The sequence below is a fragment of the Oncorhynchus mykiss genome, chromosome 17 (genome assembly GCF_013265735.2).
Source record: "Oncorhynchus mykiss isolate Arlee chromosome 17, USDA_OmykA_1.1, whole genome shotgun sequence".
Taxonomy (NCBI): domain Eukaryota; kingdom Metazoa; phylum Chordata; class Actinopteri; order Salmoniformes; family Salmonidae; genus Oncorhynchus; species Oncorhynchus mykiss.
The window spans coordinates 29,983,662-29,996,808 of record NC_048581.1 but is presented as its reverse complement, the minus strand read 5'-3'; the positions used below and the strand labels follow the sequence as shown (position 1 = coordinate 29,996,808).

At 42.6% G+C, this 13,147-nt stretch overlaps 1 protein-coding gene across 1 annotated transcript in view; it reads left to right on the top strand.

Moving 5' to 3' along the window:
• Positions 1-8,518, top strand: part of LOC110493672 (inactive rhomboid protein 2) — a 39,252-nt gene extending 30,734 nt beyond the window's left edge. Inside the window, exons 15-17 of the mRNA XM_036949674.1 lie at positions 53-153; positions 2,567-2,720; positions 6,275-8,518. Of these exons, the coding sequence (XP_036805569.1) occupies positions 53-153; positions 2,567-2,720; positions 6,275-6,694 (675 nt within the window). The 3' untranslated portion in view covers positions 6,695-8,518. The remainder of the gene's footprint in view (positions 1-52; positions 154-2,566; positions 2,721-6,274) is intronic.
• The last annotated feature ends 4,629 nt before the right edge of the window (positions 8,519-13,147 follow it).

Here is a 13,147-nt window from a genome sequence, read left to right as displayed (position 1 = left end):
TTTCATGACAGCCAACTCCCTATCTGATCCGGTGGTCTCTCTTCGTTAACAGATCCACTGTCTGGATGAGGTGTGTGGCCTCCTGCCCTTCCTCAACCCTGACGTCCCTGACCAGGTCTACAGGCTGTGGCTCTCCCTATTCCTACACGCAGGGTAATCATACACTGTATTTCTAAAGCACTTTTTATACATGACATTGTTTTTCGCCTAAAGTGCTTGACAGTAAGACTATGTAGACCTCAGGTCAGCTCACTGTAGTCCCATCAATACTTAGTGCCGGCAGGTAGCCTAGTGGTTAGAGCGTTGGCCAAGTAACCGAAAGGTTGCTAGATCGAATCCCCGAGCTGACAAGGTAAACATCGGTCGTTCTGCCCCTGAAGGCAGTTAACCCACTGTTCCTAGGCTGTCCTTGTAACTAAGAATGTGTTCTTAATTGACTTGCCTAGTTAAATAAAGGTTAAATAAAATAAATGGGTTTTTGCCGACCACTTGACCTGACCAGGAAAATCTCTCTAATAGGTCCAATGCAGACGGTCCAATGCAGCCATTTCTGGGTAACAATTAAGTATCTTACTGTGATACAATGTATTTGTCAAAGAATCGCTTCTTAGCAAAGAGCAATTTCTCAAGCAAGAATTTAGCTAAGTAGTGCTTTTATTGGCATCACCAGGCAGTACATTTGACATCACCAGGCAGTACATTTGGCATCACCAGGCAGTACATTTGGCATCACCAGGCAGTACATTTGGCATCACCAGGCAGTACATTTGGCATCACCAGGCAGTACATTTGGCATCACCAGGCAGTACATTTGGCATCACCAGGCAGTACATTTGGCATCACCAGGCAGTACATTTGACATCACCAGGCATCACCAGGCAGTACATTTGACATCACCAGGCAGTACATTTGACATCACCAGGCATCACCAGGCAGTACATTTGACATCACCAGGCAGTACATTTGACATCACCAGGCATCACCAGGCAGTACATTTGGCATCACCAGGCAGTACATTTGGCATCACCAGGCAGTACATTTGGCATCACCAGGCAGTACATTTGGCATCACCAGGCAGTACATTTGACATCACCAGGCAGTACATTTGACATCACCAGGCATCACCAGGCAGTACATTTGACATCACCAGGCAGTACATTTGGCATCACCAGGCAGTACATTTGGCATCACCAGGCAGTACATTTGGCATCACCAGGCAGTACATTTGGCATCACCAGGCAGTACATTTGGCATCACCAGGCAGTACATTTGGCATCACCAGGCAGTACATTTGGCATCACCAGGCAGTACATTTGACATCACCAGGCATCACCAGGCAGTACATTTGACATCACCAGGCAGTACATTTGGCATCACCAGGCAGTACATTTGGCATCACCAGGCAGTACATTTGGCATCACCAGACAGTACATTTGGCATCACCAGGCAGTACATTTGACATCACCAGGCATCACCAGGCAGTACATTTGACATCACCAGGCAGTACATTTGACATCACCAGGCATCACCAGGCAGTACATTTGGCATCACCAGGCAGTACATTTGGCATCACCAGGCAGTACATTTGGCATCACCAGGCAGTACATTTGGCATCACCAGGCAGTACATTTGGCATCACCAGGCAGTACATTTGGCATCACCAGGCAGTACATTTGACATCACCCGGCAGTACATTTGACATCACCCGGCATCACCAGGCAGTACATTTGACATCACCAGGCATCACCAGGCAGTACATTTGACATCACCAGGCAGTACATTTGACATCACCAGGCAGTACATTTGGCATCACCAGGCAGTACATTTGACATCACCCGGCAGTACATTTGACATCACCAGGCAGTACATTTGACATCACCAGGCAGTACATTTGACATCACTTGACATCACCAGGCAGTACATTTGACATCACCAGGCAGTACATTTGTTAACAGACCAATAAGAAAGAGTTCCAAACCCCTCTGCCAATAAAAGCACTACAAGATAGTCTTAGTGAACTTCTTGCCAAAAGTCCATCCCACCAAAACAGGCTCAAATTTCAAGCAGCTCTTACACTAATAGGGCATTATCGTCAATTTCACAATTTCACAGTAGTAGTTCAACCTCAGTGTGGAAATATATATAAAACACAGAAAAATCACGTTTTTGATTGCACTGGGCCTTTAATACTTTGTTTAACCCTAGTTGTAGCCTACTACACGGCTCTGATTGTTCCTTGTCAGTTTACATGGTCAGTGAAAAAAAGCTCAGGGGATATCCCATTGTGTCCCTAAGTTTGACCTTAACATGAAATACTGCGTAGAGAGGATTCCCCCACATGATTCAGATATCGGTACTTAGTGAGGAGATTACAGCACGTGCTGGGGTTCAGGTGTGTGTGTGTGCTTATGTTAACAATGTGGGTGTGTAGGTGTGTGTGTGTGTGTGTGCTTATGTTAACAACGTAGGTGTGTGTGTGTGTGTGTGCGTGTTAATATATTATAAGCCTACAGTATGCGTGTACATTTCCATGCGTTGTCCTCTGACTGGCCTCTTTCCTATGAAGCCTCCTCCACTGCCTGGTGTCAGTAGTGTTCCAGATGACTATCCTAAGAGACCTGGAGAAGCTGGCTGGCTGGGTCCGCATCTCCATCATCTACGTCCTCTCTGGCATCACCGGCAACCTGGCCAGCGCCCTCTTCCTCCCCTACAGAGCTGAGGTACACACACACACACACACACACACACACCTGCTCAGCTAACACAACTGCCACTGCTGATAGCCATTAAGCTGGTCAGGTGTTTTCAAGGAAAGCTGATGAGCGAGAGACCGGTTAACATCTCAGCTAGGCCCGGGCAGCCACTGAGCTTAGCTCGGGTACTGGAGGAGCTTTGGATAGGGAGATTACTGGACTGGACATGACCCTGTCTGGAGGGTAATTGATTAGGACTTAACTGCCTCTGCCCTGCCTCCATATCACCTGAAGCTGGAACAGAACCATTACACATGGCTTGAGAAAGCCATAGAGATCCTGTATTCATTGTATGCTCAAAGCATTGGAAGAAATGCCATTGACAAAAACGTATTGCAATTGTGCGACTGACTGAGTTGCTAGGGTTGGCACAGTCAACGAGATGTTCTGACAGCCTGAGAAGAGCCTTGGCTGCAGTAACCAGATGTGGTGTGCCAGGGTCCCCTAGTGGTGAAAAGGAGTATCAATCCACTCCATGTAAACTGTAAAGCTCCATGCATTCAATACATTTTGCATTCCTTTTCCCAACACACACAACTGGGTCTCATGTTCGTGTTTTATCACAAATGAGTGTTGACCCAGTCAGTTGACCCATTCTTTCTGTCTCAGACCATGTCTGAGTCTCTCAAGTGTGGTCGCACACACAAACACACTCTTACACGTTTTGTCATTCACTGTCATTCCCATTGTAGCCCTATCCTCCCTACAGAGGCAATGTCCAGCTCTCTGTGTTCCTCTCCCTGACCGGGACATGCTGGTGCTTGTTGTGTTATCTGCACATGATCTAATCCAACCAAGTCCCTTTCTTCTGCAGTGTGTGATGTGCTAATGGAAAGTTAGTTCAATCCCCTTGAGGTGAGGCAGCTGGCTTAATTGTGCCTGTGTGTTAAGGAGAGAGCGAGAGCGGCAGGGAAGCTCAGTACAGGTTGCGGAGTCAGCAGTAGGGTAAATGTGAAGGGCACAGGAAGTCATCTCCCCTTATAGCTTTACCATTGGGCTGTTGCTGACCATTTAGCATAGGAAGAGTGGACAAGTTACTTAAATGTTATTCCCTTGTTCTATTTCCCTCTGGTGTTCAGCCCACTTTCTGTATGACCGGACTGTAATAGCCCCATCCATGCTCAACTTTATTGATTACAATTTGATTCACTCGCAGGTATGTTAGGTTGTAGAAATGAAGAGTGAAAATGTTACTGGAAAGAAGAGCACGCTCTACAGTTTTGTGCTCGAGGACAAGGCTTAGTATCGTGGACAGGAGGCATTGTTTGTGATGTGGGCATTGCCAAGTGGGAGAAGAGAGCTGCTGTGGATGACCTAGGTAGGCAGCCGCCTATCTGTGCTAGTGGTGGCTGTTTAATAATCTGATGGCCTTGAGATTGAAAAACAGCTTCTATCTCTCTGTCCCAGCTCTGATGTACCTGTACTGACCTCTCCTAATGGATGGAAGCGGGGTGAACAGGCAGTGGCTCGGGTGGTTGTTGTCCTTGATGATCTTTTTGCCTTCCTGTGACATCAGGTGTTGTAGATGTCCTGGAGGGCAGGTAGTTCCCCCCCCCCCCCATCTGAAACCTTGGACTTAAAATATTAGTAACCATTTTGTTTTCTTGGCTTTTGATGAATAAACTACCAAAGATGACCTCTTCAACCCTCTCCCTCATGTTGTTGTTATGAAGTGAGAGTACGACAAAGGTCACACTAGTGCACTGAGCCCAAGTGTCACAACTTGGGCTACTGAAAACCAATCACCTTCTGTGTTAATTTACCAGTGAGTGCAGCTAGAAGTGTAAGTGGTGGAAGATCAGGCACGTGTCACATGCCAAAGTAAGATGAACATAAAGAGGCATCAGTCCAAGAGCCCCATGGGAATGCCTGAGAATATGTCTGTGTGTGTAGGGTTGCAACATTCCTGGAACTTTAAATAAATTCCCAGGTTTTCCTCGAATTCCTGGTTGGAGATTTCTTGGAATCAGAAGGGAATAAGCAGGAAATCCAGAATCCTAAAGCTCGAATTTTTGGAAAACATGGGAATTTATTGAAAGATGCAGGAATTTTGCAACTCAATGCGTGTGACTTGATGTCATGGTCTATTATTACTGGCTAAAGCATCTGGTGATGTGTGATGATTCCCATGCGGTCTAAACCAGATTACCGCTTGGCATATCATTGTTCTGCTCAGCGAGCAGTATGACCAGCAGTCTTGGGTGGGTCAGGGTTGGATGGCCTATAGGGTTATCTCAATATCTTCATAGAAATAGCAAGATTTCTTGGATTTCTCATTCAACATTAAAAGTAGTTTATTCAGTTCTGGTGGCGGTTTCAGAAATGCGTAATAATACAAAAGTAACAATCGCTAGTACTTCTTCAAAGGACTTTGAGTCACTCTTCAGTGCAGAAATTCATATGTCAAAATTCGAGACGTTCTACAACTCCGCCTCTCTCTAAAGAAACAACTCGATGTCAGAACAGTAACATTCCCTAGTTCTTCTTCAAAGGACTTTCTGAGTCACTCGTGAGTGCAGAAATTCAGATGTCAGAGAAAGTTCAGACGTTCTGAAACGCAGCATGTCAAATGAAGTGTTCAATGGCCAATGAAGCTTAGACTGTCTAGCGCTGGCTGGGAAATGATTGGATTCAGAGCACCCATATAGCGTGTCTTGAACGTGTAGGCTGCGTGCCTAGGGCGTGTGAAAAGCCTCACTCTTCCTGTCCTTGTGGGAGGTTAGAATCTCAGATTAGCCATCTGCCCCTGTACGCCTATCACAGCCCTGATGTCAATCTAATCAGGATGCCAGCTGCAGAACCAGTGACCAAAGAACCATTGCTCTGGATTTCAGTCTAGATGTAATTATTGAGTAGTTACATTTCCGCTGTACCTTAACAGTCGTAAGGTTTAGAACGGAGGCAGAATGTAATAGTCTTTTGTTATACTACTCCAACAATGACACATTCCCATTTTTGGAACATCCACGGTCACTGTAGACATAAAAGTGGTTAAAATGTCAGATGGTGTAATTACATATTGATCGCAGCATTTATTGGGGACATTATACCAAAAATAAATCCCCTGCTGAGATGAAGTCAATTGCAGGTCTAAGCCTCTCCAAACATGCATTTGGATCAGTAGACTACCGACCAAATTCACTATTACACACAGACACCAACATGTTAATGCTGGTGAACCTGCTTCCCATTTTGCCCGGTTCCTATTGTCCTCTGCTATAAGGGACTATACCAACTCAGCCTCAGTCATCTGCCTATCCATTAGCAAGGAGCACGTATGCTACCACCACTTCCTTCATGTTAATGCACTTTCATTTGATATGAATTTCAACAGATGATATGCCCATCGCAATTGTCAACAGTGACATTCATTCACGTACGTGCTGGTCTTGTCACCCATTCATCCAGTAGTGGCATTGTCATTGAGTGAAACATCAACCCCTCCCTCCATTTAGTTTGGTCAGAGCAGGTGGATGTATGACTCTCTTTTCTCTCTCTGTCTTTCTCTGGTTATCATCCAGGTTGGCCCAGCTGGCTCCCAGTTCGGGCTGCTTGCCTGCCTGTTTGTGGAACTCATCCAGGGCTGGCAGATGCTGGAGAAGCCATGGAAGGCCTTCCTCAAGCTGGTGGGCATCGTCTTCTTCCTGTTCCTGTGTGGCTTGCTGCCCTGGATCGACAACATCGCCCACATCTTCGGCTTCCTCAGCGGCCTGCTGCTCTCCTTCGCCTTCCTGCCCTACGTGACGTTCGGCGACTTCGACAAGTACCGAAAGCGTGTCCTCATCCTGCTATCACTGCTGGTCTACCTGGGCCTGCTCTCCTCGCTGGTCGTCTGGTTCTATATCTACCCCATCAACTGGCACTGGCTGGAGCACCTCACCTGCCTGCCCTTCACCAGCAAGTTCTGCGAGAAGTACGACATCGACCATGTGGTGCACTAGGCTAGCACTCACTAAAGCGCTAGCAGCTAATGCTAGCTGGCTTTAAAGCCTGGACATTCACTGAAATGCTAACAGCTAATGCGAGGCTTTAGAACCTGGACAGGAAGCGCAGTGGAAAATACTTTTAAGGGAAACGGAACTTGAAAGGGAGAGCGCACCTGGTTCGAATGCCCGTATCTACGCACATTGACTTCAACACTGTAATGCTATGCTAGTTCCTCTGGAGAGAGCGACTCAGTCTGAGCGTGGCGTTAAAGTGGACTTGGAAGACTACAGAGGATATCCGACCCTACCGGTTCATAATCTGTCACGTTAATACTACAGAGGCCTCTTATGTGTTACCTTTTGTACTCATTTTCTACAACACTGGAGGTATCTAACACTACGTGATATAGCATTTCATTATGTTCAAATACTTTGAATTAGCTGTTCATGTGAGCATTTAATTATGGTATTGAATACAAGTCATTCAGTCTGCCACTGGCTGGAGCATTGTTTGAACTTGAACCTAATTTTGTGTGCTTTTCATTACTTTTCCATGGCACTATTTTGGGGACCAGTTAAGAGTTAAGAATTTCTTCCAATAGCAGTTGCCTTTCACATCGAATTACACTGTACAGACAGTTTCAATAGAATGGTGTTATTGTATCTGTAAATGATGGTGTGACCTTCCAAATCCTGCCTTCCAATCTGCCTAGGTTATTTGTATCAACTGCCACAGGTGCTAGATAAATATACATCTAACTAATTCCAATTTGAACTTTGTCACTGCTCCAAAGACAAGCTGTTAGCCTTACGGAAGGCTTTTCAGTTTAAGGGCACTACTAATTAAACACGTTGACTTGTTCTGGCCATAATTGTGCCATATCACTGGACATTGTGTTTTATAGCTTTGATCCTCAAACATTAATTACACGTAATACTGTAAAATTATAGGATCTGACTGACAGACCAGAAGGCAGTGATCGGATTGCGCAAACTAAAAAGTCCATGTTGTTTCACTTCAAACTACGATGTGCCTGCACTATATCTCTATGGTACTATATATATTAGTAATTATAGCACTTGAGTGATATCAGAGCAAATTACTACTTATCAATGTGTTATGTGTATATATTTCAAAGCCGAACGAGAATCTGTGTACTGCGTGCCTTGATCAATGGCCATTGTTTCACGAAAGGCTGCTAGTCACTCTTGCCATTACTGATATCAAAATGGCCAACAGAGTTTCTGCCATCCTGGCCTGCTCCTGGTCTCTTGGATTATGACCCTCTCCTCTGGCAGGTGTCCACTCTTCACTGCTTAGGACGTTTCCTGAGAGGTGGATTTACTATGCTTTGTTAAGTCACTTTACTCACCAGCACTCAACTGGTGGCGTTAATGGCCGACTATGTCAATAACGTGGAATTCTTCATAGTGGTTTTGGTTGGACGATCGTTGAGTACTGTTTCACGTTGTTTTGTCATGTGGGCATTTAAATGGTTGTGAACTTGTTTCATTTGCTAGGAATCTGTCCCTCCCTTTTCTTGTTATGTGAACACTTTAGCACAGTCTGGTCCTCTTCATAGGAATTCACAGTGCCTTCTGAAATGTGTGTACGCCTTGAATTTGAGTGTCTGTAAATCGGCAAGCATAAATGCATAAATATTTAAATGCATTTGGACCAAATTGATTAGTTATTTATTGGATTAAAAAAAGAATACTTTGGAATTTGCTCTTTTACTGAGATATTGTGATATATTATTGCTGCAGTTTAAGATGTTACACTTACGTGTATGTACAAATTCAGACGAGGTTCTTAAAAATAAATGTACATTTAATCATGTTTTCCCTCGTGTGTCTTGAGCTCAGATTCAACTACCGGTAACCTTTCCTGAAAATGGCTCAAGGAAATACTACTTTGGATCTATGCTTCTGAACTAATTCTCTTGACAATTGCATTCAGCCGGGTCGTGTGGTGGTGCTTGAAAAGCGAGGAATAGAAGAAATAATGTTGTAGATTCACCTTCTTCAAGAGAGATTTACTCCACAACTTTCATCTCTGTGGGTCACGATTTTTTGCGAGCTGAGAAGTTGAAAACAAGTTGCTTTGTCCTCGAAGTCAGGCATTTGTTAATCATAGAAACCCTACAGTGTAATGCATTTCTACATTCCAAGTGAAAGGGAAACACTCAGAAACAGAAATGCTTGAAAAGGTTTATTTTCTTGTTTTCAAAATGTTATAAAAATCTCTTGATTCACGATTGATGGAGGCATAGGTGGTGGTTTCTACAGGGGAAAAGGCGTAATATCATTTATCAAGGAATGGAAAATCCCGGGGAGGGATATTGGTAAAAATTACTGTGTTTCAAACATTAAAATGCTATAAGTCTATTTTCAAATACTGTGCCAGCTACAAGTATATTGTTCACAACTCCATACTATATTGGCACTTGGATTCCCATAAATGTGTCATTACTACTAACGCCCTCCAGACATGGCCTGTACTGGTAATGCTGCTTACTGAATACAGTAGGCCTGGCTTTGTTTAAAAGGCTTGGCAGCAGCAAATAGGCGATTCTCGTGAATCCCTAAAAGTTAACGACAATAATGCCTGCTAATGGACAAGTTAGCAGATAAACCCCTATAGCCCCAGGGGGACAGGCGTGCAATAGTGGTCTACTTAGGAGACTGGCGTCGCTGCCGACAGAACAAACACAGCCTGGTTTGCTTATATCCCTCCCTGGTATACTCTATTCTAATTTCAATATTTTCTCACAATCTAGAAAGAAACAGGTGCTAGCTAAAAGGGTAATACTAACATTAATACTACTACCATGGTATATACCATGGTTTATAAAAGTCACCACCCAGCTCTTTTAGCTGCCCAGTGCATTTTAAAGGCATAAATACAGAAGGATAAGCAATTGAAAGTCCCAGGCGATTGCCCAGGTGTTGATGTGCCATAAAGCTGCATATTCAGACAGGAATAATGAGATTGAAAGTGTTCTTCCTGGTTGCTTGGCTCACGAGACAACAGTTAAAAAGAGACATTGAGTCGATGCTGTTTTAATGCTTGCAGTGGCTCGATACACAAGCAGCACAGCCACAAAACGCTAACAGGAAGAGACAGAAGCTAGCTGACCCTTCTTCAATTTAGGCCTACCTGCATTTTCGTTAGATGCTAAAATCTCAGACTTAACATGAGTTTAAACATGTCCAGCATTATATACAAAAATGTGTACTTTGCTGCACTTTTCTAATGTAAACCTAGAGCCTTTTTGTCAGTTAGCAGATTCTATTTGGTCATCACGAATAAGACATTTTGTAAAAATAAATCAAGTAATACATTTGTAATTACTCAAGTAATTCCATATCTTCCCCAAAGATCATGTCAGCCTTTGAGATTAAAAAAAAAAAAAGCCTTTCGTGAACGAACACTCACATTTGACCCCCCCCCCTTACTAGCTTTGACTTTGCTGATAGGTACTTTGAGGAAAAATGTACAGTTGAAGTCGGAAGTTTACATACACCTTAGCCAAATACATTTAAACTCAGTTGTTCACAATTCCTGACATTTAATCCTAGTGAAAATTCCCTGTCTTAGGTCAGTTAGGATCACCACTTTATTTTAAGAATGTGAAATGTCAAAATAATAGTAGAGTGATTTATTTCAGCTTTTATTTTTTTCATCACATGCCCAGTTGGTCAGAAGTTTACATACATTCAATTAGTATTTGTTAGCATTGCTTTTAAATGGTTTAACTTGGGTTAAATGTTTCAGGTAGTCTTCCACAAGCTTCCCCCAATAAGTTGGGTGAATTTTAACCCATTCCTCCTGACAGAGCTGGTGTAACTGAGTCAGGTTTGGAGGCCTCTTTGCTCACACCAGCTTTTTCAGTTCTGCAAACAAATGTTCTATAGGATTGAGGTCAGGGCTTAGTGATGGCCACTCCAATACCTTGATTTTGTTGTCCTTAAGCCATTTTGCCACAACTTTGGAAGTATGCTTGGGGTCATTGCCCATTTGGAAGACCCATTTGCGACCAAGCCCTTTTTCCTCCAAACATAACGATGGTCATTATGGCCAAACAGTTCTATTTTTGTTTCATCAGACCAGAGGACATTTATCCAAAAAGTACAATCTTTGACCCCATGTGCAGTTGCAAACTGTAGTCTGGCTTTTTATGGCGTTTTTTGAGCAGTGGCTTCTTCCTTGCTGAGCGGCCTTTCAGGTTATGTCGATATAGGACTCGTTTTTTACTGTGGATATAGATACTTTTGTACCTGTTTCCTCCAGCATCTTATCAAGGTCCTTTGCTTTTGTTCTGGGATTGATTTGCACTTTTCGCTGCAAAGTACGTTCATCTCTAGGAGACAGAACGCGTCTCCTTCCTGTGCGGTATGATGGCTGTGTGGTCCCATGGTGTTTATTCTTGCATGCTATTGTTTGTACAGATGAACGTGGCACCTTCAGGCATTTGGAAATTGCTCCCAAGAATGAACCAGACTTGTGGATGCCCACATTTTTTTTTCTGAGTTCTTGGCTGATTTCTTTTGATTTCCCCATGATGTCAAGCAAAGAGGCACTGAGTTTGAAGGTAGGCCTTGAAATACATCCACAGGTACACCTCGAATTGACTCAAATGATGTCAATTAATCTATCAGAAGCTTCTAAAGCCATGACATTTCTGGAATTTTCCAAGCTGTTTAAAGTAGAGGTCGACTGATTTTCAAGTTTTCATAACAATCGGTAATTGACATTTTTGGACTCGGATTACTTTGCACTCCACGAAGAGACTGCGTGGCAGGCTGACCACCTGCTACGCGAGTGCAGCAAAGAGCCAAGGTAAGTTGCTAGCTAGCATTAAACTTATCTTACAAAAAACAATAAATCTTAACATAATCACTAGTTAACTTCACATGGTTGATGATATTACTAGTTTATCTAGCTTGTTCTGCTTTGCATATAATCAATGCGGAGCCTGTTCATTTATCATCGAATCACACCTACTTCGCCAAACGGGTGATGATTTAACAAGAGCATTCGTGAAAAAAAGCACTGTTGCACCGTTAGATAAAATACGGAACCGTTTCGTACTAAACATTTTGTTTTCAAAATGATAGTTTCCGGATTTGACCATATTAATGACATAAGGCTCGTAGTTCTGTGTGTTAATTATATTATAAGTAAGTCTATGATTTGATATTTTATAGAGCAGTCTGAGTGGTGGTTTGCAGCAGCAGGCTCGTAAGCATTCATTCAAACATAATTTATCTGCGTTTCCCAGCAGCTCTTCATTGTGCTTCAAGCATTGGGCTGTTTATGACTTCAAGTCTATCAACTCCTGAGATTAGCCTGGCACTACTAAAGTGCCTATAAGAACATCCAATAGTCAAAGGTATATGAAATACAAATGATATAGAGAGAAATAGTCCTATAATTCCTATAATAACTGCAACCTAAAACTTCTTACCTGGGAATATTGAAGACTCATGTTAAAAGGAACCATCAGCTTCCATATGTTCTCATGTTCTGAGCAAGGAACTTAAACGTTAGCTTTTTTACATGGCACATATTGCACTTTTACTTTCTTCTCCAACACTGCGTTTTTGCATTATTTAAACCAAATTGAACATGTTCCATTATTTATTTGAGACTAAATTGATTTTATTTATGTATTATATTAAGTTAAAATAAAAGTGTTAATTCACTATTATTGTAATTGTCATTATTACAAATATATATATATATATATATAAATAAATCGGTATCTGCCTTTTTTTGGTCCTACAATAATCGGTATAAATATCGGCGTTGAAAAATCATATTCGGTCGACCTCTAGTTTAAAGGAATTTTCCAATCTGTTTAAAGGCACAGTCAGCATAGTGTATGTAAACGTCTGACCCACTGGAATTGTGATACAATGAATTATAAGTGAAATAATCTGTCTGTAAACAATTGTCATGCACAAAGTAGATGTCCTAACTGACGAGTTTTAATGACTCCAACCTAAGTATGTATGTAAACTTCCGACTTCAACTGTACTTACTATGCCTGTGATATGTGGTTGTCCTACCTAGCTATCTTAAGATAAATGCACTTAACTGTAAGTCGCTCTGGATAAGAGCATCTGCTAAATGAATAAAATGTAAATGTTTGGTCTCTTACGGGTCAACTATCTTCGGTAACACCCACCACATAGGACACACAAACCCTGCCACAACACAAAACAGTGAGCAGAGACAAACACCTACCAACCCCTGCACTAGTATCCCACATGTAACTCACAGCAAGTGTAATCTCGTTCCCAGAAACTTTGTGCAATGGACTGGGAACGAGGTTTCACCAAACTGCTTACATAGAGTAGTGGCAAAAAAAGTATGTGAACCCTTGGAATTATCTGGATTTCTCCATAAATTGGTCATAAAATTTGATCTGATCATCATCTAACAGACAAACAGTCTGCTTA